This window comes from Musa acuminata, chromosome BXJ3-3, assembly GCF_036884655.1.
Source record: "Musa acuminata AAA Group cultivar baxijiao chromosome BXJ3-3, Cavendish_Baxijiao_AAA, whole genome shotgun sequence".
NCBI lineage: Eukaryota > Viridiplantae > Streptophyta > Magnoliopsida > Zingiberales > Musaceae > Musa > Musa acuminata.
The window spans coordinates 6,478,208-6,504,572 of record NC_088351.1 but is presented as its reverse complement, the minus strand read 5'-3'; the positions used below and the strand labels follow the sequence as shown (position 1 = coordinate 6,504,572).

At 40.2% G+C, this 26,365-nt stretch overlaps 4 protein-coding genes and 1 long non-coding RNA gene across 16 annotated transcripts; 3 read left to right on the top strand and 2 right to left on the bottom strand.

Annotated features, from left to right (window-relative positions):
* Window positions 1-386: 386 nt before the first annotated feature.
* Window positions 387-6,001, top strand: LOC103977710 (E3 ubiquitin-protein ligase MIEL1-like). 4 transcript variants are annotated; one of them, XM_065142972.1, is made up of 12 exons: window positions 1,462-1,957; window positions 2,055-2,627; window positions 2,718-3,141; window positions 3,233-3,457; window positions 3,539-3,571; window positions 3,647-3,724; window positions 3,805-3,848; window positions 3,938-3,978; window positions 4,251-4,333; window positions 4,408-4,656; window positions 5,158-5,199; window positions 5,664-6,001. In XM_065142972.1, exons 4-10 carry the CDS (start codon window positions 3,392-3,394, stop codon window positions 4,501-4,503), a joined length of 441 nt encoding a protein of 146 aa, XP_064999044.1. In that variant the 5' UTR covers window positions 1,462-1,957; window positions 2,055-2,627; window positions 2,718-3,141; window positions 3,233-3,391; the 3' UTR covers window positions 4,504-4,656; window positions 5,158-5,199; window positions 5,664-6,001. The 4 variants fall into 4 exon arrangements, with proteins under 4 accessions (XP_064999047.1, XP_064999044.1, XP_064999043.1 ...); XM_065142975.1 differs by having other exon boundaries at window positions 387-2,627; window positions 4,439-4,656; XM_065142971.1 differs by having other exon boundaries at window positions 1,462-2,627.
* A 414-nt stretch (window positions 6,002-6,415) lies between these two features.
* On the bottom strand, window positions 6,416-11,202 carry LOC108952434 (uncharacterized). 8 transcript variants are annotated; one of them, XR_010495231.1, is made up of 5 exons: window positions 10,847-11,202; window positions 7,565-8,975; window positions 7,349-7,451; window positions 7,168-7,258; window positions 6,417-7,075 (listed from the first exon to the last, which is right to left on the bottom strand). It is a non-coding gene; the product is annotated as an uncharacterized LOC108952434 (long non-coding RNA). The 8 variants fall into 8 exon arrangements; XR_010495228.1 differs by having other exon boundaries at window positions 6,418-7,075; window positions 7,349-8,547; window positions 8,644-8,975; XR_001977429.2 differs by having other exon boundaries at window positions 6,419-7,075; window positions 8,136-8,975.
* On the top strand, window positions 11,081-14,374 carry LOC135582629 (3beta,22alpha-dihydroxysteroid 3-dehydrogenase-like). 2 transcript variants are annotated; one of them, XM_065144243.1, is made up of 8 exons: window positions 11,101-11,213; window positions 11,291-11,958; window positions 12,037-12,324; window positions 12,399-12,491; window positions 13,293-13,371; window positions 13,520-13,626; window positions 13,895-14,037; window positions 14,145-14,374. In XM_065144243.1, the coding sequence occupies exons 2-8, from the start codon at window positions 11,530-11,532 to the stop codon at window positions 14,248-14,250; spliced, it is 1,245 nt and encodes a 414-aa protein (XP_065000315.1). In that variant the 5' UTR covers window positions 11,101-11,213; window positions 11,291-11,529; the 3' UTR covers window positions 14,251-14,374. The 2 variants fall into 2 exon arrangements, with proteins under 2 accessions (XP_065000314.1, XP_065000315.1); XM_065144242.1 differs by having other exon boundaries at window positions 11,081-11,958.
* Window positions 14,375-15,815: 1,441 nt separating this feature from the next.
* On the top strand, window positions 15,816-20,027 carry LOC135632684 (zinc finger protein CONSTANS-LIKE 13-like). The gene is made up of 4 exons (XM_065141355.1): window positions 15,816-16,515; window positions 17,379-17,615; window positions 19,212-19,507; window positions 19,647-20,027. Exons 1-4 carry the CDS (start codon window positions 15,916-15,918, stop codon window positions 19,741-19,743), a joined length of 1,230 nt encoding a protein of 409 aa, XP_064997427.1. The 5' UTR covers window positions 15,816-15,915; the 3' UTR covers window positions 19,744-20,027.
* Window positions 20,028-22,143: 2,116 nt separating this feature from the next.
* LOC103977707 (uncharacterized) lies at window positions 22,144-25,748 on the bottom strand. Its single transcript, XM_009393293.3, has 2 exons — window positions 24,997-25,748; window positions 22,144-22,992 (listed from the first exon to the last, which is right to left on the bottom strand). Exons 1-2 carry the CDS (start codon window positions 25,705-25,707, stop codon window positions 22,237-22,239), a joined length of 1,467 nt encoding a protein of 488 aa, XP_009391568.2. The 5' UTR covers window positions 25,708-25,748; the 3' UTR covers window positions 22,144-22,236.
* Between the last annotated feature and the right edge of the window lie 617 nt (window positions 25,749-26,365).

Below are 26,365 nucleotides of genomic sequence, written 5' to 3'. Positions count from 1 at the left end.
TATGTTTTAGGATTGGATTACCTAAATCACTAGTACAGAGAGAACAAATGGGAGGAGTTCATGTTCATTTACTGCATTAAAAGACTAGTTTTCCTTGGCATCAACAACATAGTGGCTTAATTTCCTTCAGTATGATTCCTCTCATCCATACTACTAATTGATTCCACCTCAACTTAGCTTCCTTTCTGCCATGAAATGAAGCAAAGAAATGCTTAAGAAATAGTTTATGTCATCACTTTGATTCTTTTCAGGTATGCTATATATTCCATAACCATGTACGGTTATGTTTGTAAGAGCTTCTTTTTGGTGTAAAAGAAATAGTAAGAGTATGCAAGATGATGCTGATTGGCATCATTATCATATTGACCAAATGAGAGTGTCAGATGAACAAGAATAAAAAGAAACACAGTAGATTATTGTGCATATCTTGGAAGAACCGAGAGGCCAAGTTTGGAGCAGATTTGGCGCACTCCAATACCTCAGCAGCGTTTGGGATACACGGTGATCACCGCACGTCGGCGAGGTGGGCTGCAGATTAGCAGCAGCACCAGTACAAGAACAACAGCTATGAGGATTCCCAGGATGTTGATGCCTCCTCCATTTTCTTCCTGTTCAGCGCAGCAAAACTTCCCCATGTTCGAGATCGAGAGAGAGAGAAGAACGAAGAGAATTTCAGTAGAATTGGCTGCACAACTCGGACTAGTTCCTTCTCCTGACTCTTTCTTTAAGGCAGTGAAAGCCATGGAGTAGCTCAAACATCTCCATCATGCTCATGTGCTATAATTGTTCTTCTTGTTTGTGTTACAGAGTGGAGTAGACCACACAGCAACCAACCCTCCCCATCGCTACGACTTTGTGGGCCTGAATGCTATAGAAAGGTTGTCTTTTTCTTCAGAAAAGCTTGTGTTCTGCATCATCTTGGAGGCTGAACATTTTGGTGTTTTTGGTCATCTCTTCACTGTTTATGATCGTTTGCAAGTGTTTTGCTGAATGTGAAATAGCAGGTAATCAAATTAAAATTGTGGTCAAACTGGAAAGCTCCTTGCAATGATTTAAAGTTGATGCACGCTCCACCAGTTGCTTCACTTTTGTTGCCTAATGAATTGTTGGTAGCAAAACCAGTACTGGCTACTGAAACACACAGCTTACCTAGAGAACCCAGATAAGGGGATGACACTCTGCAATCACCAGCAAGATCTGATTTATGTCAGTGTTAGATTGACATGAACCAGAATTGTCTAAAATTCAGTAAAGCCACTTTAATTATAAAGTGACTTTAACTGTAAGGCCACTGTAAAATTCAATAGTGTGTGAATTGTTAGCTTTGATATAAAGCAGATGATGATACGAGGGTACTTTAGATTGTGTAATTATGTGATCAATGAAGAACAAGTGTGATATATGTGCCAGTGGCAAAGATAGCAAAGACAGATTGATGTATATGTACCATATTATGTCATATGGTTTTCTTATCATGTAATAAATAATATATGTACAAACAAGAACAGATACACAAACTAGTGATTACACTCTGTTTCTATTAGCAAATGTGGTGATCATGGTTTGTGTTCTCATAGTCCAAACTGGTGCAGCAGTCTCTCTCATCTTCCTCTCCCCTTTTTCCTTTCCATTTCTTAACCCTAAACAGAGCTTTGTTTTTCTGTTCATTTCTTTTTTTTTTCTGCAAAGTTTAATTATTCTTATTGGATCATACTTTAGCAGTCTGAGATTTCAATGAGTAGAGCTTAGTTAGATCCACATGATCCGACATGTACTGGTCAATGGAATTATCTTAGCCATTGCCTTGCGGTAGTGAAACCATGGTTTGAAGCTGCAGCTTATTCCGATTCTCCAAGCAACGAAGTTGACTGAGGAAAGAGAGGGCCTGTCAGAAAGCAGCAAAGTCGAGGAAGACAAGACAAGTTTCCTATCCTCGAAACTCCATGGCTGCATGAAGGTCTTTCAGTTTCAACAGGATAGGATTGCTTCATAATCTTAACTCACAAGTTTCTGATGATATTGCCAAGCTCATCCATCATTTTTCATGGTGACAGGAACATTCACCCTCTGTTACTGCTTGCTGTTCCTGGATCAACATTCCCTCACTCATCAGAAGAATCATTTCTGGTTCAGTTCATGTGACCATGTTACATACACTCCCAAGAACTGCCCTGCAAATGGTGTCACCACCCACTGGTACTAGAAATAAATACAAAGAAGAATGGACCAATAGGAGATGAGGAAGATGAAAGGAACACAATCTGATTGACCCAGTATGACAGCAGCGGAAGGACCACACTCCCATCAGCATTTTGACTCAACCAAAGAAGAATGGACCAATAGGAGATGAGGAAGATGAAAGGAACCCAATCTGATTAGTCCAGTATGACGGCAACGGAAGGATCACACTCCATCCTAAGCATTTTGACTCGACTCCTGCTCACTAGTTTCATATTTTCTTAATAGATTTAGCTTCATTTCCGAGTGAAGACACATCAACAGCCAATCACCATGAGAAGTTCTTGGAGGACATGTTATTTTTCTTCGAAGGAAACATTGAGATGTGTTCTTGTTTGATTCAACAAATGGAGATTGCTAAACATTTTGTGCTAACTTGACTGACAAATGTAATTAGAAATCTATCTGATTCTGGATTGTGGTTTACACCATTTCCCAGAAACCAGCTTGCTTAAAAATTTAAATTTGAGATTTTGCAGGTCACTCAGAAGCTGTCAGGAATTGTGCTTTCAGAAAGTTTTGGTGTCAATTCTTCATTCGATTTCCATGGTTTTTTATCTTTCATGTTTGTTCATTGTTCCACAGGGTTGGGTAAAGCTCACGACATGGGTTCTTCTTGAACTCTGCACCACAATCTATCTATAATTCAAATCGGTCTTTAGATTTGATTCCGCCGACAAAGATTTCAACTCAATCTAAGACCTTTTTGACTTACCACCTGAACTCAACTCCCACTTCTTTTTCTGGTCACCTTCCCCATGTTGTCTTCCCCTTCTTCTCTCTATATATGCATCAAGTTGCAGTCTTGGAGCGAGATTCTGCACCATTCCAAGTGTTTCTCGTCACAGGAATGGAGGCTTCCACTGATGATGATCGACTGGCCTTCGGGAAGATAGGACATGGGTCTGCTTGAATCTTTTCTCCTTTTTGATCGATTACTTCTTAGTTTCCTGTTCTAAGTTGGTGAATTATGTGGCTTTGGAACCTCGGACAGGTGCAAGCATTACAGGAGGCGGTGCAAGGTTCGAGCTTCCTGCTGCAATGGGATCTTCTCCTGCCGCCACCGTCACGATGAGTCCACGACGGCCAAATCTGTGTCTCACTCTCGACATTGTTAGCTGTTGTGTATTAGTATGGGGCTTGATCTTTTTCTATGGGCAATTTTGGTGATTGGAATCAGAAGGATCGGCATGAGATCTGCCGCTTCGATGTGGAAAGGGTGAGTTTTGGCTCCGTCTGTGTTCGATTTGCTTCTTCGAGGGGTGTGAATTAGGTTTCTCCTCTTGATTTGATTCCGCAGGTGATCTGTTCGATTTGTGACACCGAGCAAACGGTGAGTGTTGATTAGTCTATAATATGTATATATGGTGATAGAAGAAGAGTTTGGCCTTCATTGGTTATCCTACAGGTCGCACAGATTTGCTCGAATTGTGGGGTCAACATGGGCGAATATTTCTGTGGAGTGTGCGGATTTTACGATGACGATGTAATCTTATCGATTTTTGGCCAGTTTATGTAATTAGATTTCTGAATGATATTGATCTGATGTCAATGATTCTCGTACAGATTGAGAAAGCACAGTACCAGTGGAGTGATTGCGGTATCTGCAGGTTAGCCATAACTTCTATTTTCTTTGTCTTGTTGATGCCCACAGACTGTTTGATGGAATGACTCAGGTTGTTGATGCATGTCTGAGCAGAGTTGGTGGCGGAGAGAACTTCTTCCATTGCCAGAAATGTGGTGTGTTCATCTAATCTTATTCCCTGTTTCTTCTTTGATTTGAAACTCTACAGCTTACTGCAATCCATGACTTTGATTTGTTTCACTTTCTTTGAATGTTTCTCATCCACAATGAATGTTGAATCTGCATGAACTTGAGGAACAATTGGCTCATAAAAATTATTTTAGCTTATATGTGCAAGCCTGTGTGCATGAAGGGATCCAAATCTCTAGTGTCCTACATTGCACATCAGATCATACATTTCTCTGCTGACTATTAGATGTGCACACAGGATCCTGCTACTCTGTACACTTGTTTAACAAGCATTCATGTGTGGAGAACTCAATGAGACACCATTGCTCCATCTGTTATGAGGTCTACCATAATGCAATTATTCTTTTAACTTCTATTTATTTGAGGAAGCTTTAGTGTTGAAAACTTTGATGCAGTATCTCTTTGACTCCATGAATGAAACAACAGTGATGAAATGTGGGCACACAATGCATACAGAATGTCTCCATGGAATGTTGAAGCATGAAAACTAATCCTGCTCGATGCTACTAAATCTACTCGAAGCATAACAATGATCATTTATTTGACCTCATTTTTGGGGTGTCTTGGGATACGGATACGGTTGTCCAATATGCTCCAAGTCATTGATTGACATGACAAAAGTCTGGAGGAAGTTGGATGAGGAGGTAAGAGAAAACTGCAACTTTTCATACATATTATATAGGAATAGTTGAATATATATGCACTGAAGGCATTTGATCTTCTTTGCTATTTACTCAGAAAAAAAAAAGCTCTTGCAAATTTGAAAGTTCAGAACTGTTGGGATAACCCTCTTAGATTATCCTTTACACTGGCATGTTGTTTTGGCAAGCTTCTTATCCAGCTAGTTGAGTTACAGATAATTCTAGCTACTGTCATTTACATAACTTGAAGTTGTAATTTTCCTTCTTTTTTTTTTCCTAATCTTCTGTTGTATGGTTTTGATTTACAATTTTAACATGGACATTTAAGGTGTATGACATGAAGATATTAGAAGATTTTTCACACAGGAATTCTTTTTTCCTTTTAGTCTCTCTCTCTCTTAAATTGATGTACTCTCCTAAATTGATATAAAAGAGTAAGGCATATACATACAATGACCTTGATTTCCAATTGCTATGCTAAGAAATTAAAGCATTGGTTTGCAGATAGAAGAAATAGAAATGCCTGAGGATTATAGATCAAGAAAGGTTAGTGTATTTGCATCTCCCATACTTCCTATAGTGTACTTTCAACTTGTTGGAGCTGATTGATAGCCATCTTGACTATTCCAACATTTCTAGTACAATTTAACCAAATTTGACTAAATCATTTAACTTGCCATTTTATTTTCTGAGAACTTTTCCTGATCCTTTTCAAGTAAGAGAGAATTTGAAGACATGACAAACATATTTATTCTTTCTTAGTAGATGCTCTCAAAGCAGTACCTCTACTGGACTTCAGGCATACAGCAGCCTCTAAGCTTTCCTGTGCCATTTGGATCATGAAACCTCAGTTTCTTTCTTTGTAGATGCTCTCAAAGCAGTACCTCTCCTGGACTTTAGGCAAACAGCAAGCTTTCCTGTGCCATTTGGATCATGAAACCTCATTTTCCTGTGCTTTGATTCTTCTCATGTTTGATACAAATGAGATTAAATTTGCAGTGATTTTGTAGGTGTGGATCCTCTGCAACCACTGCAATGACATTACTGAAGTCTTCTTCCACATTATTGGCCACAAATGCTGTCACTGCCAATCCTACAACACTTGCATGATTGCTCCCCCTGTAATCCATCAATGACTGGGCTCTGCTCTGAAACAGATAGGATTGATGAGCAACTCAAATGCCTCTGGTGGTGTCTCCTTTCTGATTCCAAGCTTAATTGATGTATACATACAAAATGTTTTGGATCTCCTGGACTAGATTTGGTTGTAACCATTTAGTGTACTTAGTACATTTGGATTACATATTATGGTGCATCAATGTTAATTTGCACAAACGATTGTCATGCACATCCATTATATTTAATGCATCTAAATCTATTACAATCAAATTTCCTTGGATCTATAAAAACACACTTGGTAATGTGCCACAAGTTGTTCTCTCACTTATGGTTTTTGCAGGATGACAATAATTTGGTTTATCTGTTTGATCTTTAGATTAGTTTCCCACATTTCTCATCACATTCTATATTATTATAGTCTTATTCAGCTATTTTCATAAAATCACAATGTATAGAAATAATTACCAACTTTGAACACAAAAACAGAAAAATTACCTTCCTGTGGTAATGCATTTCTGATCACTAGTAATTGCAATTATAATTATAAAATAGCCTATACATGAGGTTGGAGTTAATTAACCATGGATGAGAGGACAAGAACTTACTTGACTTATAACAATATGATAGATGCATTATTGTTAGCTTGAGCTTAAACCCCTCAGGATAGTGATTCATACTTTTCATACTTAAACAAGTTAATCGGACAATAAGAACCAATACCGATCAAGATATATATATAATTTAAAATTCTCTCTCTCTCTCTCTTGAGGTTGGGTTATCCATTACCTGATATATATATGTCAATGAACAGTATGTTGTTGGGATCACTGTGACAACAACTCCACGGAAAGTACCAAGTCTTAGAAATATGGTAGAGCCCAAAAAAGTGCTCAGACCGACTCTGTCATAATACCAAGCCTGTGGTCCAGCAACCAACGCCACTCTTCTCATCCCGTCGTTTCCGGTGCCTCGGTTCTTAGTTTCCCATGCCTCCGAACCGACTCGGCAGCTTGGCTTTCTCGATCATCACCGTGATGATGATGATGATGATGATGATGATGATGCGCCAACCAAATATTTGGGGTAGCACTCAGATAACGAAAGAAATTATAGCCACAGGATATGATGCAATCAGTGAAAGAACCACCACCATCGTACCATTGTACCTGCTTTGTGGTTTGCATTCATGTTCTTGGATGTTCTTTCTTGATCTGATGTAGGTCCACTGAAGTAGGCGCCAGTACATGGCCATGTTCCCACTTTCTGTGTTGCTCATGCCGCTTGTCTCCTGCCTTTTCCAAGCCTGTGAGCCCAAATGGACGAAGGTGGAACGTGCACCAAAGTAAAAGGATATATGTGACAGCATGAGAGTTTACTAGCAGAGAATAGTCACACCTTTGAACAACATCTGCTGTATCTGAATCAACGTGGCTTTCACCAGATCACATGCATAAGGGAGCACATTAAGTGCCTTTAGTTTATGCACCTGAAAACCAAGAAAAGTGGGTTAGAAACAACTCCTCTTTCCTTTCTCTTACACATGCATCATTACTTCAACCTTCCTTTTGGCACAAACCAGATAACTTGTGTGGGATCTAGAAATGCAAAGCGGTGGGCAGAATAGGACGGGGAAGAAGAATTCCAGGCATCAAACAACAGTCTTGAAGCAGCAGCAAAGGCTGTCAACCAAGTGGAAAACCATGTCAGGGACTCGATAATATCTCAGTAAACCAAAATAAATCAGTACAATACTATAACAAACAATTATGAATGCAACCATAAAGCAACTCACATGAACCATCCTGTGCTGCAAGTTAATTTCCACAAGATGGATCCTAAATAGAGAGAGATCATATATGCAACAATTGCATGACAAATTGCACAGATTGAGAAACAAAAAGGAACAGAAAGTAAACTGGCTGCAGAGGACTGGAACTAATAGCTAGTTTGAACGTCTTAGCAAGAACAGCTCCCAACTTCCTAGAAACTAAGTAGGTCTAAACTTCAGAAAATTATGTTGCTAACAAAGATGCTAAGATCACAAAACCTGATCCCCAAAAAGGTCAATGTGCTAATTTTCAGTAATAAAATCTAATCTGATGGATGATCATGGTAAGTCAATGCAGGTTAGCTCAAGGAAATTATCTAGAGACAATGAGCTACTAACAGTATGATGGAGGGAGGGGGAGATACGACACCAAAACAATAACCATAAACATAAAATTTGCAAAGCTAACCGTGTGCTTAGGATTTTTGGTGGACCATTAAGATAAGGTGCGATGGGTAAATGAGACCGTCCTGCAATGCTACATGACATATTTGACATATTACATACATGATGTCATGCTGAATAGAATCCATACTCATTGAACATGTTGCAGGCAAGGAGTATCTTGGTGATAGATTTTGTCCAATAGGATGCAGTAAGGACCACCAAACAAATACCACTTGATGTCAAGAAATGTGAGATAACTTTAAGCATGGCCATGTCCAGCCTCCCTTTTAGTTTTGAACCTCGAAACTTCCTGGAAAATGATACATCCTGCCCATCTGCTGGAATAAAACAGAGACACTGAGAAAGTACTATAGAAGTTGAATATTATTGTGAGAATATGCAGGTCCAGTTTAATGTATATGTGCAGAAGCTTCGTTGATAAGAAGCCTTTAAGAATTCCATCTAGTTCTCTAACAATCCTTCATCTTCTTTTTCTTCCACCCATTCATGTCATCTTCTCTAGCTCCTCTTTTCCTCTTCTTCTTCACTTCTCCTTTTCCCTGCATTGTGCCAGTTTTGGCGAAAACAAAACAGATGAAAAGTTGCTGCAGCCAGCAGTTGAACCGTAGAGATGGCAAATAACGTTCACTTATAACCTGGCCTGGTCTTAAGAGGTCAGCCTGGACCAGTCTATGCTGAAGTGGAATGGGAAGTGAAAATACCACCCAATTCTTTGGCAGTTTTTTCTGATACTAGGTGGTAACTGGTTTTGGACCAAAACTACCTAGTTATACAGAGCAAAATCAGGTGATAATACTGGCTCTGCCCACTGCAGAATGTTTGAATTCAGTAAAACCAGGCACAACATTAATCAAAAATGAAAATTTTCTTCCAATAAGAATATACTCAGCAAGCTGAAAATAACTCTGAGGACTTCGTCAAGTGCAGAAGAAACAGAACAGCAAGACATTGCAGATAGCCCCTATACCTAATGAAGGCAGCAAGTAAAACCAAATTACTGTTATTGATGCAGTAACATGGATGTCTTAGCAAAAAACAGTGGCCGTAGTTATTTCAGAAACAAGATTCCAATTCAGTCAATACTTAATATTATATTCATGCTACGGAAAACATAAATATACCTAAATCACTAGTTTGCCAATACAGGGTCCTAATATTGTATGTACCACATACATACGTATAAGTAACTGGGCAATACACGATTGAAGATTCCAGGATGAAAGTCAACTACACCTTATATGACTATTTTTTTCGCATTTTCAATTTTGAAGTGTGTTTTTCAGTGATTCAAATCAAGATTGCATGTGCCAGTTGTGCTGGTACATATCAGCTGATGCATGATTTGCCAGCAACTTATCATCAAGTGGCTCATGCCATTGAACTTTTTACACTTGAGGATATCAATATTCTGAGCATGCATTTTGAGGTAAAAGACATTAAGTTAAAAAATTGAGAAAGACTGTTAAGAAGCCATAGATAAGACAGGAACAGTAATTTCTCTCTGTCATGATCAAGGTCTAAGGACCATTCTCTCTGAGATCGTTGATGGAATTAAAAAAAATAAAAATAAGTGTCCAATATATCCACACATGTAGATCGTTAGCATGCTCAAAGCTCAATCCAGAAAATACAGGTCAACTGAAAATGCCCAAAATTAAAACGAATGAAATGCATAAATATATTGGTATGATTTGACATAGACGCAGAAAACCATCAAACAAGCATTATTGGTTATAAAATGGCACAATTACATCACATTTTATATAGGATATCTTGGGACATTATCAAATCCATCATATATCTCACTGCAACAGGGAGTCTTCAGATTATAAAAAGAAAAAGAGTGCTCTAAAGAGAATCTAGGGTGACACATTTCCCATCATTGTGGGATGTTTCGCTTCCTCAAGAGAGCGATTAGAAAAGACAGAAAACAGGTAATCATCTAGCAAAAACTACATAGGCCAACCAAAGCCTTCAGTTGCTTCTTCATCTTTCAAGGTACCTTCTGATACATGGCCTATCATATATGGGATATTCAAACAGATTTGTCAACACCAAAGGACAAAAGGACACAACTTGAAGGCTGTCCTTAACCATATCAATCTGATCACATGGGTGAGACGATGTAGATGATTTACGAAAAAAACTTGAAACTAAAACTGAAAAACCAAAACTACTAACTAGTTGCAATTTCCAAACAAGTGGGTTAGTATAATAATTCCTACCTACAATGTCAATTGTTGGTGGGAAGCGTCTGCAAAGAGAACAAGTAGTCTAACCACTATGGATAAATGTTCATTGAATCGACCAGAAAATATGAAAAATGCTCAGACTAAGCCAGCTAGAGCCTCAGATCAGCGTTTTGGCACACTCATCCTTGCCAACAACAACACAGTGCGCAACTGTTGTTGGGGGTTCATGCCCATATCCATCATCATTGGCTAACGTTAAAATGAAAAAAAGAAAATCGAATCATAAGATAAAATGATCCGACTTTAGTAAAATAGGCAGCACAACATAAAAACCACAGTAAAAACTTAAAAAAGAAAAATAAGAAATGGTGATCTGTGAGACTAACTTCATCAATGAGATAAAGACAAATGCTTCACAGGTTAATGAGAACCAGATTGGACCGCAGAGAAACAAAAGACAAAATTGAAGGCAGAACACTTGTCAATCCAAATAAGACCGTGCGGACATTCAATGCGATAAGAAAAATTGCTGTCCCAGAAAGCAAAAGGAACTGGGGAATTCAAATGATAACCATGAGTTGCGCAAGTGGAAGAAGAATTGGACAACGAAGAAGGAATAAATGTCAAAGAAAGATGATGGCTTTACCTCCGGCTTAGGGCTCTACCCCTTTGGTTTGCCCCCTTTGCAAAACCCTACAATGAAGGACGTCAATTTCTCGGGTCTGCAGAACAATAAAGAGGTAATAGCAAGTCAGAATCTTTCAATTAAATGCACAGGGGATCATGGGGCCCGCGAGAAAAGGAAGCCCACGTTACACCCCCCGTGCGTTCCCCTTTCCCATATCATTCCCTGATGCGATCTCGCTGTATTTTATTGCTTTGAAGTGTTCCCTTTCTGCCTGTTATACTTCTACATTTACTCGCACTTACTCCTGCTCAGCTTTCCTCTTCCAGTCTGCTGCAGCTGCTTGCTGCTCGCGGCATCCACACCACCGCTCTTGATCGAACACTGGGTTGGTGGTGCGGCGAATTATGGATTCCGGCAGGTGGTCTCTTCAGCTGTTCGATGTGATGCTCGTTGTAATTGCAGGTATAGTTTTTTGGGAATTGGGGAGGAGGAGGAGGAGGACGCGGGCGGCAGCGGGGCGGCTGCCACCGGGGAGCGTGGGGCTGCCGGTGGTGGGGGAGACGCTGCGGCTGATCGCGGCGTACAAGACGGAGGACCCGGAGCCGTTCATCGACGAGCGGGTGCGGCGGCACGGGCGGCTGTTCACGACGCACGTCTTCGGGGAGCGCACGGTGTTCTCGGCGGACCCGGAGTTCAACCGGATGGTGCTGGGGGCGGAGGGCCGCGCTGTGGAGTGCAGCTACCCGTCGTCCATCTCCACGCTGCTGGGCGCCCACTCCCTCCTCCTCATGCGCGGCGCCCGTCACAAGCGCATGCACTCCCTCACCCTCACCCGCCTCGCGTCCCCCGCCGCCATCCGCGACGCCGCCCTCCTCCCGGACATCGACCGCCTCGTCCGCCGCACCCTCGACTCCTGGTCCTCCTCTCCCTCCTCCTCCCCCTCTCGTGTCCTCCTCCTCGACCAGGCCAAAAAGATCACCTTCGAGCTCACCGTCAAGCAGCTGGTGAGCTTCGACCCGGGCGAGTGGACCGAGTCCCTCCGCCGCGAGTACCTCCTCCTCATCGAGGGCTTCTTCTCCATCCCCTTCCCTTCCTTCCTTTCTTTCACCACCTACGGCCGCGCCCTCAAGGTACATCCGCACCATACATCCCCCACTCATATCAATCCGATTCATAGATTTACAATATAAACCTCTCCAACAAATCAGGCGAGGAAGAAGGTGGAGGCGGCTCTGAAGGAAGTGATTAGGAAGAGGAAACAGGAGAAAGCGGCGGCAGGGGCGACGATGACGACGGCGGCTGGAGGCGACAAGCAGAGGAAGGACATGCTGGAGGAACTGATGGACGGTGGCGATGAGGAGGAGGGAATGACAGAAGAAGAGACGGTCGACTTCCTGCTGGCGCTGCTGGTGGCCGGCTACGAGACCACCTCCACCATCATGACTCTAGCCGTAAAGTTCCTCACCGACCTCCCCCACGCCCTCGCCCTCCTCCGGGTGCGTTCCCGCCTCCCTCACCACCAACTCATCCTAAACACCATTATTAATGCTGTTGTCATTTCGTCGAGCAGGAGGAGCAGGACGGGATCAGGGCAAAGAAGGGAGACGACGAGGAGCAGCCCTTGGCCTGGAGCGACTACAAGTCCATGCCCTTCACTCAATGCGTACGTCCTTTTACTCTCTTCTCTCTCTCCTTTCAATCATGAACTCCATCAAACCCATGATCATCGTCTACCTTCCTTCGACTTCTTCCTTTCAAGTAGTATCGATACCAGCTTATCTATCGGAGATCGTTCTTCATCACCACCGTGATTAATTTCATGATCCCTGTGAATTTTCATCCAAATCGTAAATGACGCGATGACACATCATGATTATGTCATAGAATAATAATTAATTATGTGGAAGTGTAACAGCATTTTCTTGAAAGTTGTGGATATCCTGTTCTATTATATTCCTAGTTAATATAGTTTATGTCGGAATATAAAATTAGGATTTGGGATTGGGTACTTCAATGATTAATCAGAATTAGAAATGGATAAAATTCATAATTATCTATTGTCAATTTTATTTTAAGGAGCGGATGACGTTTCCATCAATATCATACAAACAGCACAAATTTAAAGAATATATAAATCTTGTGGGGGCATTGCACTTGCATGAATCAACCTGACATTGGATTTGATATGAGCTTGACCGACGACACCGCATGTGAAGTCGGCACCCGACCCCGTACTCCGAATCGGACTCCAAAGCGTGGGTCCGATTGGATGTTGACCGGTCCACCGAAACCGCCATCGTGCTTCGCGCCGCAGTACGTGGCGGAGCACAGCGGCGGGTCCCGGCTGAGTAGGTCGGGGTTGCCGCCCAAAGCGTGGATTGTCAGCTGCAGATGCAATCTGGTCCGTTCATCATGCAACACAGCGCGCTGTTGAGACGAAACCTTTTTCTGTTTTGGACGGCAGGTGATCAACGAGACGCTTCGAGTGGCCAACATCATCAGTGGCGTGTTCAGACGCGCCATGACAGACATCCATTTCAAAGGTATACTACCTGTGCTTTTTCTCTCACACTAATCATCATTCTCTCTCTACGTTGAAGCCAAGAACGAAGGAAAAGAGAAAAAAACACGACTATTATTATTATTATAAGGTCAAGTCGTGAGTCCCGTGTTTCTTTAATTTTCGTGCAGGGTACAAGATTCCCAAGGGGTGCAAAGTTTTCATCTCTTTTCGTGCCGTCCATCTTGATCCTGAATACTACGAGGATGCCCGGACCTTCAATCCCTGGAGATGGCAGGTACCGTTTCTCAACCTTTCAACGCTTCGTTATCAGGCACAGTTGCATATAAATATGCATAGATTACTCCACAGTCAATAATTTTATGTATTTGTCTTTCTAAATTTAGGTACTGTTTGTTTTATATTTTTAGTATTTTAATTCATATTGTAACATTAATCATGCTTAGTAGTGATTATTTATTTATTTATAAGGTGTGTTAAGAAGGCCAGTGGCCGCGACGCAGTCTGAGAGTTCACTGATGGCTTTGGATTTGTGTTTTGTGCAGAACAACGAGGTGGCGCAGCTGCAGCAGACCGGCGGTGCTGGCGTCTACACACCGTTCGGCGGCGGCTCTCGGCTGTGCCCCGGTTACGAACTAGCGCGGGTCGTCATCTCTGTCTTCCTCCATTACCTCGTCACTGGCTTCAGGTACGGTCGCACCTACATGGCACGGCGGAGAACGTCGATGGCTTCCTCGCCTCTAAGACAAGCACTGCATGGCGTGTACTGAGTTGAGATTCCGCATGCATGCGCAGTTGGGAGGAAGCAGAGAGAGATCGGCTGGTGTTCTTCCCGACCACGAGGACGCTCAAGGGCTATCCCATCAATGTCCGGCGCCGCGAGAAGGAACGACGAGGATGAACAGCTCCAGCTTCGTGCCTCCTCCTCCTCCCATCAATGTCCGGCTGGTTGTACGTGCTGATAACCACGAAGTAGATGATCCATGTATGTTTTATCTTGGCATAGTGAAGCTTGTTCTTCCTGATCTCGTTACGTGCAGAACGAGTACCCGCGGTCGTATTCATACCGTATCGACTAAGGTCAAAACAAAACGTTGACCCTCAATGATTCCCAGTTAGCCCAATACCTGCATGTATGAGAGGATTAGGAGTGGCAATGGGTTGATTACCCCAACTTAACCCATGAATCCGAACCGCAACATAAGTATATATATATATATATATATATACTTTATCTTACTTCCTCTACAGATCTGATTAAATGCTACTTAAAGCCACTTTAAGTATATCAAATAGAGAAAAATCTAATCCGTAATGTCTCAATTATTTATGATCGATTATATAGGTAAAAAATCATATATTTAATTAAATTTAAAATATTTATTTTTTTTTATAGTTTTCATTAAAAATCTTTTTAGGTTTCATTTAATTATCCACATCCCACTCACAGTGATAATTTCACACTTACTAATTATCGTATTAGATCGCTTAACCTTATATTCATCATCTTAATCGATTCTGCTCCATTTTATTTCGATAATCAAAATAAAAATATATTTTCTATTAGCCTCACAAATTCACACACTCCTATATATAAAATGTTCATGATGAATTCATCAGAACATATAATTATGCACCTGCATATTTATTAATTATATAATCATGCAGTCTTCCAAAATAATTGACTTCTGGTTTCTTTTAATTTTCACTGGTTGGCAACATAATTAGTTTCTTACATAGTTAATATTGCTTCTTCTATCATTTACTTGGTCAAACCCCCAGTCATCTTTGGAGCAATTAATTGGCAACCACCTATTTCTTGATGAACAATTTTAAAGAGCAATAAATGCACAATAATTGGTGAAAGAATTAATCAATAAGAGAAATTTGAGTACAATGTTTTATGTTTTAGAAACATTCTGTTATATTGTGTTTTAGGTAAATTCACTATGTAGGTGATTTATTATCAGTAGCCTATTAATTTTATTGACGAATTAGAATAAAAAATATTTAAGTTAAAATTAATTTAGTATACTTTTATAAATCAATCTTAATATTTAGGGTGTGATAAGTACGATGTATATGAGTTGTAATCCGATAGAGCTCGACGTGCCCTTGACGTCATTTAAATATAAATCTCTTAAAATATCTTTTTTAAAGAATAAAATATATATTTTTAGACAATCCGAGATCTACTAATAATTAATTATAGAGTACCATAACTCCATAAAATTAATATAAAGAAAAAAGATTAAAAAATACAAACAAAAAAAATTGGGGGAAAGATGTTTGTGAAAGGTACATGAAGAAAAATCTCCCAACCTCCCCCTATCGATTAATGACAACACAAGAACCAACTGTCAGTCATTCCACCGAATGGGTCGGGAGACACTTCCAGACTCTCTCGATGCTACCGCTGATGAACTTTTCCCATCCTTCTCTTTCAAATGTCTCTTTCCTTCTTCCCCCCCGCTTGGTCCTGTTCTACACACTCCTATTTGCTTCCCTCATCACCACCTCGATCTACCCACCTCTCAAGCCTCGCATTCCAACTTCAACTCAGTAGATGGGCCAAGAGGGAGAAGCAACAGCACCAGTGGTAGCTGTAGTAGAAGAAGAAGAAATAGGGCGAGGAAGAGGAGGAGGAGGAGGAGGAGGAGGAGAAAGGGGCGGGACTGGAGAAGAAAGCTGTGATTATTGCGGGGCGGCGAGGGCCCTGCTGTGGTGCCGGGCCGACGCGGCGCGGCTTTGCCTCGCCTGTGACCGCCACGTGCACGCAGCCAACTCCGTGTCGTCCCGCCACCGCCGCGCGCTCCTCTGCGACGCATGCCGCTCGGAGCCCTCCGCCATCCACTGCTCCTCGTGCCGGGCTCTCCTCTGCGCCAACTGCGACTTCGACGCCCACGGGCGTGCCGGGCTGCTGCACGACCGCCGACCCGTCGAGGGCTTCTCTGGGTGTCCCTCGGCGGGGAAGCTCGTGTCGGCTCTCGGGGTTGGCGGGGACGAGAAGGAGGTGTTGGAAGGGGAGGCGGATGACGTCGGTGACTACCTGGTGGAGGACGGGAGTGTGTGGGAGGCGCAGCCGGTGCTTAGCTTCGAGGATTTTATAGTGCCTACCACTGCTAGTCATGGGTTTCAAGCTATGGGGATGCCTCCCTTGCCAAAGGTATGTGAATCAAATCGAAATTGGTCTCTTTGTGCTGTTCTTTCTCATTCTTTTCTAGAATTTCATTGCTGATTTGCTTGTTTGATGACTTGAATTTACAGAAACAATTGCATATATGTCAAATTAATGTCTTATTTCCTGAAATAAAGAATTTCTTCCTCCTCCTTTTCAAAAAAGAGCTTGAATAGTAGTAGCATATAGCGAGAGAGCATGTAAATGAATCTGCATGATGCTAACGATACTAAGGAGACGCAAACTTGGAAGTCTAAATAAAAACAAAAAATGATCGTAATTTTCTTTTTCTCATCTTTCACTGATCTTTCGGTTTGCTATTGCTTTTCTAATTTTGTATGGATTAGTCAAATTGTTGCACCTTAATGTTTTGGTGATGATGGAACAAGTTGAGTTGCAATAAGTGCTCATTGAGAAAGGATGAGCATGGGTACTATTCTGTGGATGATAGTTGACACATAACAACAGGTTGGCAACTCATCTGGTCCCAACAAATATTCCAATAAATTGTTGCACGAATTTTCAACTCTCTATCAGACTGTTCTGCAGTAAACTTTTGAATAACTTTCACATGTTTTGACTTATGGGTACTAACATTTAGGCCTTAATATATGAACGGAAATAGGACTTGCTAGTTTAACTTCATTCTTGTTTTTGCTGTATATACTATTAATGTTCTTAGTGTTGTTTTTGCTGCTTAGCTTCTAAACATGAGTCTTTTCATAGTCATTATTGAACAATTAATTCCAATAAAAAATTGTTCCATTTTTCTGATTTCCTAAAGAAATTTATGATTGATTAGTTTATCTAGGGTAAGATATTTACTTTTTGGGGTCTTCTTTTTGCAACAGCATCGAAATTCAACTTGTGGGAAACATAAAGAAGAGATAATTCAGCAAATTCGTGATCTTATAAAGCTTGAAAGTGGTACAAATGATTATCATGAAGTTGTTGCACCAATAATGGAATCCTATGGTTGGGTTTCAGAACAAAATATTCAAATTGATTATCTGGGCCCCGCTTCAAATAATTCGTGGAATGTCGGCCCGGCTTCAAATAATTCGTGGAATGTCACAACTCCTCATGAGGTTTGCTCTTCCTTTTTGCATCTTTGGAGTGTTCTTCAGCTTTATTTGCAAACTTTAGACCCATGAAATGGGTCGAATTGCAATATATGTTATTCTGATTTATTTTCTATATAGTATGCTTGTTAATTTTCTTGAAATGGTACAAAGAAATCTTGTATTTCAATTTGATGAACTTATCTTGTTTGCTTGATATCATGTGGTGCAACAACTCAAATTTGAAAGTTGAAAGAATATCTGAAGAAGACCAAGATCTTCTTGAAAGTTAAGATGTTATTGTTCCCTCATCATATGTTCCCATCTCATGACAATCAATCTGTTAAAGGAAAAATTCGAATAAATTTCTGATATGGAGATTTCTAATGTTTCCAGATTTTCTAAAATTTTCTGTGTCACTTCTATTATTGGAATTATTACTTTGACAGGAATCTATTTAAAATATCGCTAACTTCTTTTTTACTTCCTTAAATAGTTTTTTAGGGCATACTCTTGCTTTTATTGGTCTTGTGCAGTTACTTTGGGAAAAATATTAACATGTGTGAAGCTTGTGAAAATTTCTGAATGGGAATTGGAAGTCATGGGTTCATTTGTACCTTCTCTCTTTTATTATTAAAGATGAATATCTTAAATTTTTAATTATTGTTTAATAGTATATTCCTGGAAAGCCTAAATTTCTGTTTATGTGTTTTTTTATTAAATTATGTGACTGACTATATTATAGTTTGGTGAGAAAAAGGAGATCCCTCAGGCACTTCATTAGTCAGGCTGATAGCCAATATACATTACTTAACAATTTGTTGGCCTATTTCCACTTGCTTGTCTTTCTTATTGGAATAAAATTCAGTCCTTACCCTGAGAAATATGATGTCAAAAATTTCCTTTTTAATACTAATGAAATAATATTTGGATTAGAATCATTGGTATGATTATGCATAATTATTATTGATAAATATTATCATACATGGACTATGAATAATTCAATCTTATGAATAATTTTCCTTATTTATGCCTTTTCTTACATATAAAGTAAGTTGAGCTAGTGTAGACTGAGGCTAGTGTTGCATAGAGAAAGATAATGGAAGAAAACTATACCTCCTGTGTATTTTTATTGGAATATTGAAAATTTTGGCCTGATTTATTTTTCTTTTTTGCATTCACTTTTTAATGTTGCTCTCATTTCCCTCTTTGCCTCTCTTTTTAGCTTCCCCCTCTATTCTCTGCTTCCTGCTGCTTGTTATGATATTTATTGACAAAATGATATTTATTTTCTTTTCTGATGTTATCAACTATTGCCTTTTTTTGACTTAGCTTTCTGCAATTTCTTCTCCCTCAAGGTTTTGATGTGTGAATTATCTGCTTGTGCTGATTAGTTGGTGGTTTTTCTGCAACTGTGTTGAACAGATATTACCACCATCCTTTAATAACAGGACCTATTGGCCTTTGTGGTTGTCAAATTATGCATAGCAGGAAACTATTAATTCTTGCATCTGTGCAAAAACTAGAGAAATTAACAGGCACTTTGAGAAATATTCAGAACAATGCCGTAAAAAATGTTTCTTGTTTAGAAGCGGTGATACAAACCCTCGTTTCTTCTTGCAGGATATTACACTTGAAGGTAACCAGATTGATTGTCGTGAAGCTAACACTACAATTGGCTTGTTAAATCCTCCTGGAGAATATCCCAGAACCTCTTCTGCCGTAAACTTGTCATCACTGAATGAGGCTGCTGAAGCGAATGCATGTAAAAGTCATGGCAATGATACAAACACAGACCATGTGGAGTTTGTCCCTCAAGATGAGATGCAACATTTGCCTCTCAAAGGCATTTATAAATTAGCTCGTGCAGACCGCAACTCTGTAATTTTGCGCTATCAGGAGAAGAGAAAGACACGAAAGTGAGTTTAGATTAATAATTTTTCTCTCCTTGTTTCTGGAAAGTAGATACTGCAGTTTTTCTGTTGATGAAAACGACAATTCCTATTCTGAACTTGTAGTTACTGCTACCTTGCTTTGTTTTTCTTGTCAACTAAGCAGATACAACAAGCTCATAAGGTATGAATCACGAAAGATTCGAGCTGACAGCAGGCTAAGAATCAAGGGCCGTTTTGCCAAGACGAATCCTAGTCAGTAAACATGGATGGGTGTTATGTCCAGGAGATTCATTTATGATAGCAACTGCACTATGGGCATTCGTCTCTTATCTCTACCAAGACAGTCTAGTGCTATCGAGCAAAAAAATGAACACTCGAGTGATTGTTTGTATCTTGGCATGCATCATAGTTCCGTGAGTAGTTGAAGTTTATGTAGCAGTGTTGACTATATTCTAATTATATGTTTTGTTGTAAGTACATGATAAATTTGTAAGGAATGATCGGATGTTTCTCAAGAGTAATAACTATAGAACATTTCCCTGAACCCCTAGAATTTGTGAAGGGCTATCATTTTGTTCCTATGCAAAAATTTGTGGAAATCGATGTTTTAAGTGGCAAGATGTAGCAGCGATCGATAGCAGAAAGACAGTAGATCAGATCAACAGCAATCCAAATTGTTACAGAATTTGTTAACAGAAGAGGTAAATGTGGATGATCTTAAAATTTTTAGTGATATGTATATGTTCAAAAAATGTATTATTTGTTGAAGTTTGTAATTACATTATGTTTGTCAGTGCGGAACCCATATGATCCTATGTTGATCATGTACTTAATTATAATTTCTGTAATACCTATCTGAAATCAATCAACCATATCCTATCCTAGAAATGCACTTATGTTTCTATGAGAATTCATGTTTGACTATGCCCATGAGAAAACCCCAAGAGTTATGTTCAGCTGTTCCCACAAGCAAACCCAACACTCAAAATTTAGCTTCATATATATTCTTTTAATGCAATCTAGCTAATATTAACCATAATTAATAAAAAAAATTAAGTATATTTTAGGTTTATATATAATTGAAAATAATTAATTTTCATCATAATCTTTTGGAAATTTCTATATTGCGAAAATACAAAGAAAATTTTAGGTATATATATATATATATATAGTATAATTTAAATTAACTAATCTTAGCCATAATTATAAGTGAATGTAGATATTTAAAGATATTTTAGGTATTTACATATATAATTCAAAGTAGTTACTGTTAATCATAATGAGAAGTGGCTAACACTATGTGAAGACCCTTAATATTTGGACTGGCATATATGCTGGAGGAAAGTATATTATCTATAAATTTTGTAAAATACAAGATATATTAAAACCTTATATAATACAATATAATATAATACTACATATATTTTAAATACTTTCATGCTTGCTGTGAAGTTTGTGGGGAATAAAATTAGATCAGATCGATGAATAGATTTCCATGTCGGATTCGGCCACACGTCATCTCATCCGAAGTCAAACGGTTTCCTGGCACGATTCGAATCCGAATCAGTATGGAATCCGATTTAGTAAACGAGTCTTAGATACGTGTATCCGAATTCGAGTAGGCTTCCGCCGCCGCCTCTGTCTATATAACCACAGCAGTAGCAGCTATACCTTCTCATCATCTCCCTCGAGCTCTTCCGAGACTAACCATAGTAAAGAAGAAAAGAATATGGCAGGGCCGTTCCCCCCGGGCATAAGGTTTGTGCCCACAGACCAGGAGGTCATCAGCTGTTTCCTCCGCCCGCTCGTCGACGGCCTCCCGGTGCCACCCGGCGAAATCCACCACTCCGACATCTACCAAACCGAGCCATGGAATCTACCCGGTAAGCATGCCAATCTTTACTTGATCGATCCACTTCGTTACCAGCTTGATCTGCAAGAGATTTTGTGGACGGTGCAGAAGGCGCAGGCTACTACTACACGCCGAGGCATAGGATGAGCGCCGCCGCCGACAGAGGCGGCAGCAGTAGTACGTCAGCGCACGTGAGGCGGACGGCCGGGGCGGGCTTCTGGTATGGCAAATCTCCGCTTGTTCCAATCTACAATGGCGCGGAGGTAATTGGGCACAAGACGTCGCTGGCGTTCAACCTCAAGAATAGATCGACGGGGTTCGTCACCAAGACTGGTTGGTTGATGAACGAGTACATCCTCCACTCTCCCGATCGTCAGGTATGTATCAGAGACACGCTTGTGCTTCGTAGAACGTCTACTGTTCATCATAGAGTGATGCATGCTGCTACTTTGACGTGTATATATATAAAAGAACATTAGCTTAAACTCTTTTTCGTAATTTGTTTTTGTTCTTTTGTGGTAGAATGATCTGAATATAGATGTGATGTTATAATATGCAGCTTCAGACGAGGGCCATTTGCAAAATCCACAACAAAAACGATGCCAGATTCGACTTCGATGAATAAAAGAGGACATATAGATTCGAGAGAGCATATATATGTACAAATACATGCCGAGAGAACTTATAGTTTGGTACAGCAGCCGATGTTGGCATCATTGATATAATACTTGTGTATTTGATGTTATAGCAATAATGATAAAACAATTAGCATAAAACATCTCGGCCTTTGATCAGACCACCAAAATCCTGCTTCAAAATATCAACTAAGATATGGATTATTGATGAATGTGTGTGTTTACACCTACCGAGACTTCATTGTAGGGCCTAAATCACTTCCTCATCATGCAACATCATTATCAGAATTACCATCAAGGTTATCAGATGTAGCATCATCGTCCTCATGATCTATGAAGTTTGATTGTGCGAACTGGTAATGAGTGATAGCTTCTTTTGCTTCAGCAATCAAAGCAGCTCTTGCGGCCTTCAGAACTCCAGGTTCTGGATCGTTACTGGTATTGTTGTACGTACCAGCAGCGACAAAGTTTGCTGTCCTAGGATGTGCTCTTCTTCTTGCTTCTCTGCAATGTAGATGGTCGATGTACTTCTCGTGCAAGGCCACGTTTTTAATCTGCTTCAGAACCTCAGGACTTGGATCTGCATTACTGGTCTTGAACCGTGACAAGAGCCTCTTATGAGCAGCTGATGTAGAGTTCTCACTGCACTTCAAGAGGAAACCAGCATTGGTAAACATACGATCAGGTGTTCCAGGGGATGTGATCTCGGGCAAATCTAATGCTAATGCACTTGGTGAAGTTTCGAGAACCGAGAAATAATCTGCTTCCTTGGTTTGATCCGCCAAGCAGTGCTGCCTTAGCAAGTGCCTCACTGTCTTCTGTGCAACAAGACTCTTTTGTTTGCCGCTCCTTGCCCTTTTGACCTTCAGCTTCATATTGTCCACAGATTTGTCTGAAAAGGTAACGTTTCCTATTGGAGACCAATTGCTTTTGATTGCTCTTGAACGAGGTTGATGCTGGGGTGGAGTTGCAATCTCTGTGTGGATTCTGTTGAAGCATTCTTGAGCAGATTTTCCTGGTACCTGTAGATATATGGAATATCACAATTCACATTTCAATTGAGAAAAAGTCACTTGTTAATCTGGGTTTGGAAACACTGTTACTGCAATGCCTAATAGCAAGCTAAAAATTACATGGCTAAGTACATAGACAACCATGTCCTTGTAATTATAAAGACTTCATAATTACAGTAACAGTGTTTATAATATAAAACCATGATTCATATGAACAATAGCAATTATTGGCATTCATGACTCAACTGTATAATTCGGAGTCAAGTGCAATACATCAATTTCAGTAAAACTGACAATTAACATTATATTTTGTTATGTTATTTGTCATGGAAGATTAAGGATGTATCAGAATTAACAGTATAATATTGAACTGCTACTTCTGGTTTCCTGAAATGTAAGCATAAGGATTCAAAACTCTGAACACAGGTTATGCTGTTGACAGCTTGATTCACTGGAAGTGCCCACTGAAAATTTTAAAATAGAATTCCTTATGGATTGGACCTCACTTTATTTGTAATTTTTTTTGCACTGGATTTCACCCTTAGGGATATCCTCAATGGCTCATGGATTAAAGGGAAGTAGTGGATGTGGACGTAGATGTGAAAGCTGCATAGAGCTAAAAAATTAGCAAATTCACTTATTACTCCTATTCATCAATTAGAACAAAAGTTATGATTCACTAAAGGAAATACCCAAAAGACGAGGCTCCCACCAGGGGAGAATCAATATACACAATCTTATCTTTAAATATTTAAAAAAACTGTTTCCATGACTCAAATCTTGATTTCCCAGGACACAAAGGAGCAATCTTACCCTTGTATCAAGGCCCGCTCTTGAAAGTTGTGGTTCACCATGATCATCAAAAAGATCTAAAACTTAGAACCAGATACCAGTTTATACTGGTACAGTTATTAAAAATAACATATTAAGCCTAAGGCTCCATGAAGCTATTGTTGGCACTATCATCTACAAGCAAACTTTGCATAAGAAATCTCCTTCATATTCCACATATGTCAAAGCCTTTTCCTTGTTATAATGCAGTAATTAGCACTGCCATGGAAAGGCATGATATATGATGCACTTCACCAGAAGGCCTAGTTATCATCTCAATCATGTAAGCCTGACTTGTTCCTCACAAAAATGAATTCTCCTGCATGATGTCGGTTCTAGTAATAGTTCTTATTTCTACTTTCTATGAGGAAAATCAGAACGATCCGGCATGCATCACTAGATACAATTTCTTATTTTTCTTTCTAGCTTGCTGTTCTCTTATTTGCCAGCAATGTCAATCATCAGCAAAAAGGAAAATGCACATGCTGTGCCAATGTGAGATTTTATTCCTTTGCTGGGAAAAGATGCGCAAAGCTTATCAATTTACTTTATTCAGATTATGAAATAAGTACTGTAAATGTGCTTCTTAATATATTCAAAGACTCTTTGGTGATAAGAAACTTACAAATTTCATGCTGTAAATACTTCATTGCTTCATCTTATATATTATAATTCATATATCTATTTCATGGAGAAACATATTTATTATAAATTTTCTCTCTAAATATTGTGTGCATTTTAGCACTAATAGACGTCACTATTTGGGGATGTAACGTAGCTGTGGAAATTAAACAAGAAGCACACAAGAAGAAGCAATTCTAAAATATCTAGTGATGAAAATGAATTAGGAAAATGCAGAAAGAGATTGTCAAACCTGGAGCTACCCAATGACATCATTTATTTGAAGGCAATGCTGACCTCCATTGAGATTTCAGCAAAGTAGTCTATTCAAACAATTTGAATCAATCAGTAAATCTAAAGGTTCTAAATCCTACAGAACAGCCTCATCAAGGATTGGAACAAAGATCAGCATAACAGATTAGTCGATCCTATTGCACAGTGTAGAACAAGTTAATCGACGACAAGACCTGTCAGATAAATTTAGAGTCCGCCAAAACACAGAGGACCTGAAGCACAACAGGAAAATCGAATCGGAAAGAAGAAGGATTCAAGGAAAAATACCATCTTGGAGACCTTCTTCCAGAAATGTGGCGACGGCCTAGCCGACAAGTAAGCCTTCCGCAATGCCATCTCTTGCTCTTCCGTCCATTCCTCGGGGCCACAACAATGCTCCAATGCTCCTACCGCTACCTCCTTCGCCTCCTCCGCCCTCACTTCTACTTTCGTCCTCTTGTTTCCCCCACCTTCCTTCTCCGCACCCTCCACCGGGTTCCCTCCTCCGCCCAAATCAAGAACCCCGTCTTGCTTCGCGTGAACAGCCGCAATAGAGGCTAACCTCGGGGATCTCCTCGGAATCTGAGGCGCTCCGACTGGCTTCGAAGGCCGCACGTTCCTCGAAGCAGGAACAATCTCTTTCCCTCCTCCTCCACTCGACCCCATGCCACTCTCGCACTTCGCCGCGCTGGCGGCAAATCTGGGCGACCTTCTCCGGCTCTGAGGCGCTGCGTCCGGTGAGGCCGAGGGCAGCCGCCGATTCCTGCCGCAGGTCGGCGTCTGTTCTTTCTCCGAGGGCGCGGTCTTGGGCCGCTTCTTTTGCTGCTTCGTCTTCTTGCTGCTGCGCAGGGAAGTGGGTAGAGCGAGAACGACGGTTTCGTGACTCGTCTGGGATCGGAATCGAGGCGATCTGGGAAGAGGGTTTCGATGAGACCGGAGTTGACGGCCGCCGCCACTGCCGTCGACGGGGGTTGCAGTGGTGGCCATTTTCTTGGACATTTTCTGGGGCTAGAGAGAGAGAGAGAGAGAGAGAGAGAGAAGGGGGCGGGCGGTGGATTTGAACAGTTCAAAAAATCCGGGTCGGTTTAGTTCTATTAGTCAGCCCAAATTAAGTTGGCCCAATTGGAGTAGGCCCAAATAGATCTATCGGCTCAATTTGAGTCGGCCTCGTAAACGTCGGTCTAAATATTTATTTAGGTGATATATATACCATCCAAAAATTAGAAATAAATTTTAGTTTGACATACACAGATATCCTTATAAACAATCTTCGTTGCTTAGAATCATTTCACAAATACAATAGAGATATTTTGATTCTAATTAATATTAATATTCTTTAAACCTTTATAATGATAGCATGTTTAATTTCAAGACTATACACATTAAATATTTTAAATAAAAAATATAGTAATTATTCCATTTATTGAACAGTAGCTTTTTGTATTGGATCCAACACAATTGAAGCAAAACAAACTTATCCTTAATGATTTATTATACCTGCATCAATAGTTATCTTGTTGGATGCCAATCCACAATTCATCCCCTGATTGCCCACTTGATGGTGTTGATTGTTCATCCTCCAACAATTGGTGGATTGGACTGATGAGTGAAGAGTTTTGGCACTTTTTGGCATGCCCACCTTCCACTCCCATAAACA

What these genes read in the sequence shown, in the direction of transcription:
- LOC103977710 (XM_065142972.1), top strand. Translation starts at nt 3,392, where the DNA reads ATGGGCAATTTTGGTGATTGGAATCAGAAGGATCGGCATGAGATCTGC. An exon ending in TTTGTGACACCGAGCAAACG is followed by an intron (nt 3,572 to 3,646) that starts GTGAGTGTTGAT and finishes GTTATCCTACAG; the next exon opens with GTCGCACAGATTTGCTCGAA. An exon ending in ATTGCTCCATCTGTTATGAG is followed by an intron (nt 4,334 to 4,407) that starts GTCTACCATAAT and finishes ACTTTGATGCAG; the next exon opens with TATCTCTTTGACTCCATGAA.
- LOC135582629 (XM_065144242.1), top strand. Translation starts at nt 11,233, where the DNA reads ATGGATTCCGGCAGGTGGTCTCTTCAGCTGTTCGATGTGATGCTCGTT. An exon ending in CCTACGGCCGCGCCCTCAAG is followed by an intron (nt 11,959 to 12,036) that starts GTACATCCGCAC and finishes CCAACAAATCAG; the next exon opens with GCGAGGAAGAAGGTGGAGGC. An exon ending in TCAATCCCTGGAGATGGCAG is followed by an intron (nt 13,627 to 13,894) that starts GTACCGTTTCTC and finishes TGTTTTGTGCAG; the next exon opens with AACAACGAGGTGGCGCAGCT.
- LOC135632684 (XM_065141355.1), top strand. Translation starts at nt 15,916, where the DNA reads ATGGGCCAAGAGGGAGAAGCAACAGCACCAGTGGTAGCTGTAGTAGAA. An exon ending in GGATGCCTCCCTTGCCAAAG is followed by an intron (nt 16,516 to 17,378) that starts GTATGTGAATCA and finishes TTTTTGCAACAG; the next exon opens with CATCGAAATTCAACTTGTGG. An exon ending in ATGTCACAACTCCTCATGAG is followed by an intron (nt 17,616 to 19,211) that starts GTTTGCTCTTCC and finishes TTCTTCTTGCAG; the next exon opens with GATATTACACTTGAAGGTAA.
- LOC103977707 (XM_009393293.3), bottom strand. Translation starts at nt 25,707, where the DNA reads ATGTCCAAGAAAATGGCCACCACTGCAACCCCCGTCGACGGCAGTGGC. An exon ending in GGAAGAAGGTCTCCAAGATG is followed by an intron (nt 22,993 to 24,996) that starts GTATTTTTCCTT and finishes ATATATCTACAG; the next exon opens with GTACCAGGAAAATCTGCTCA.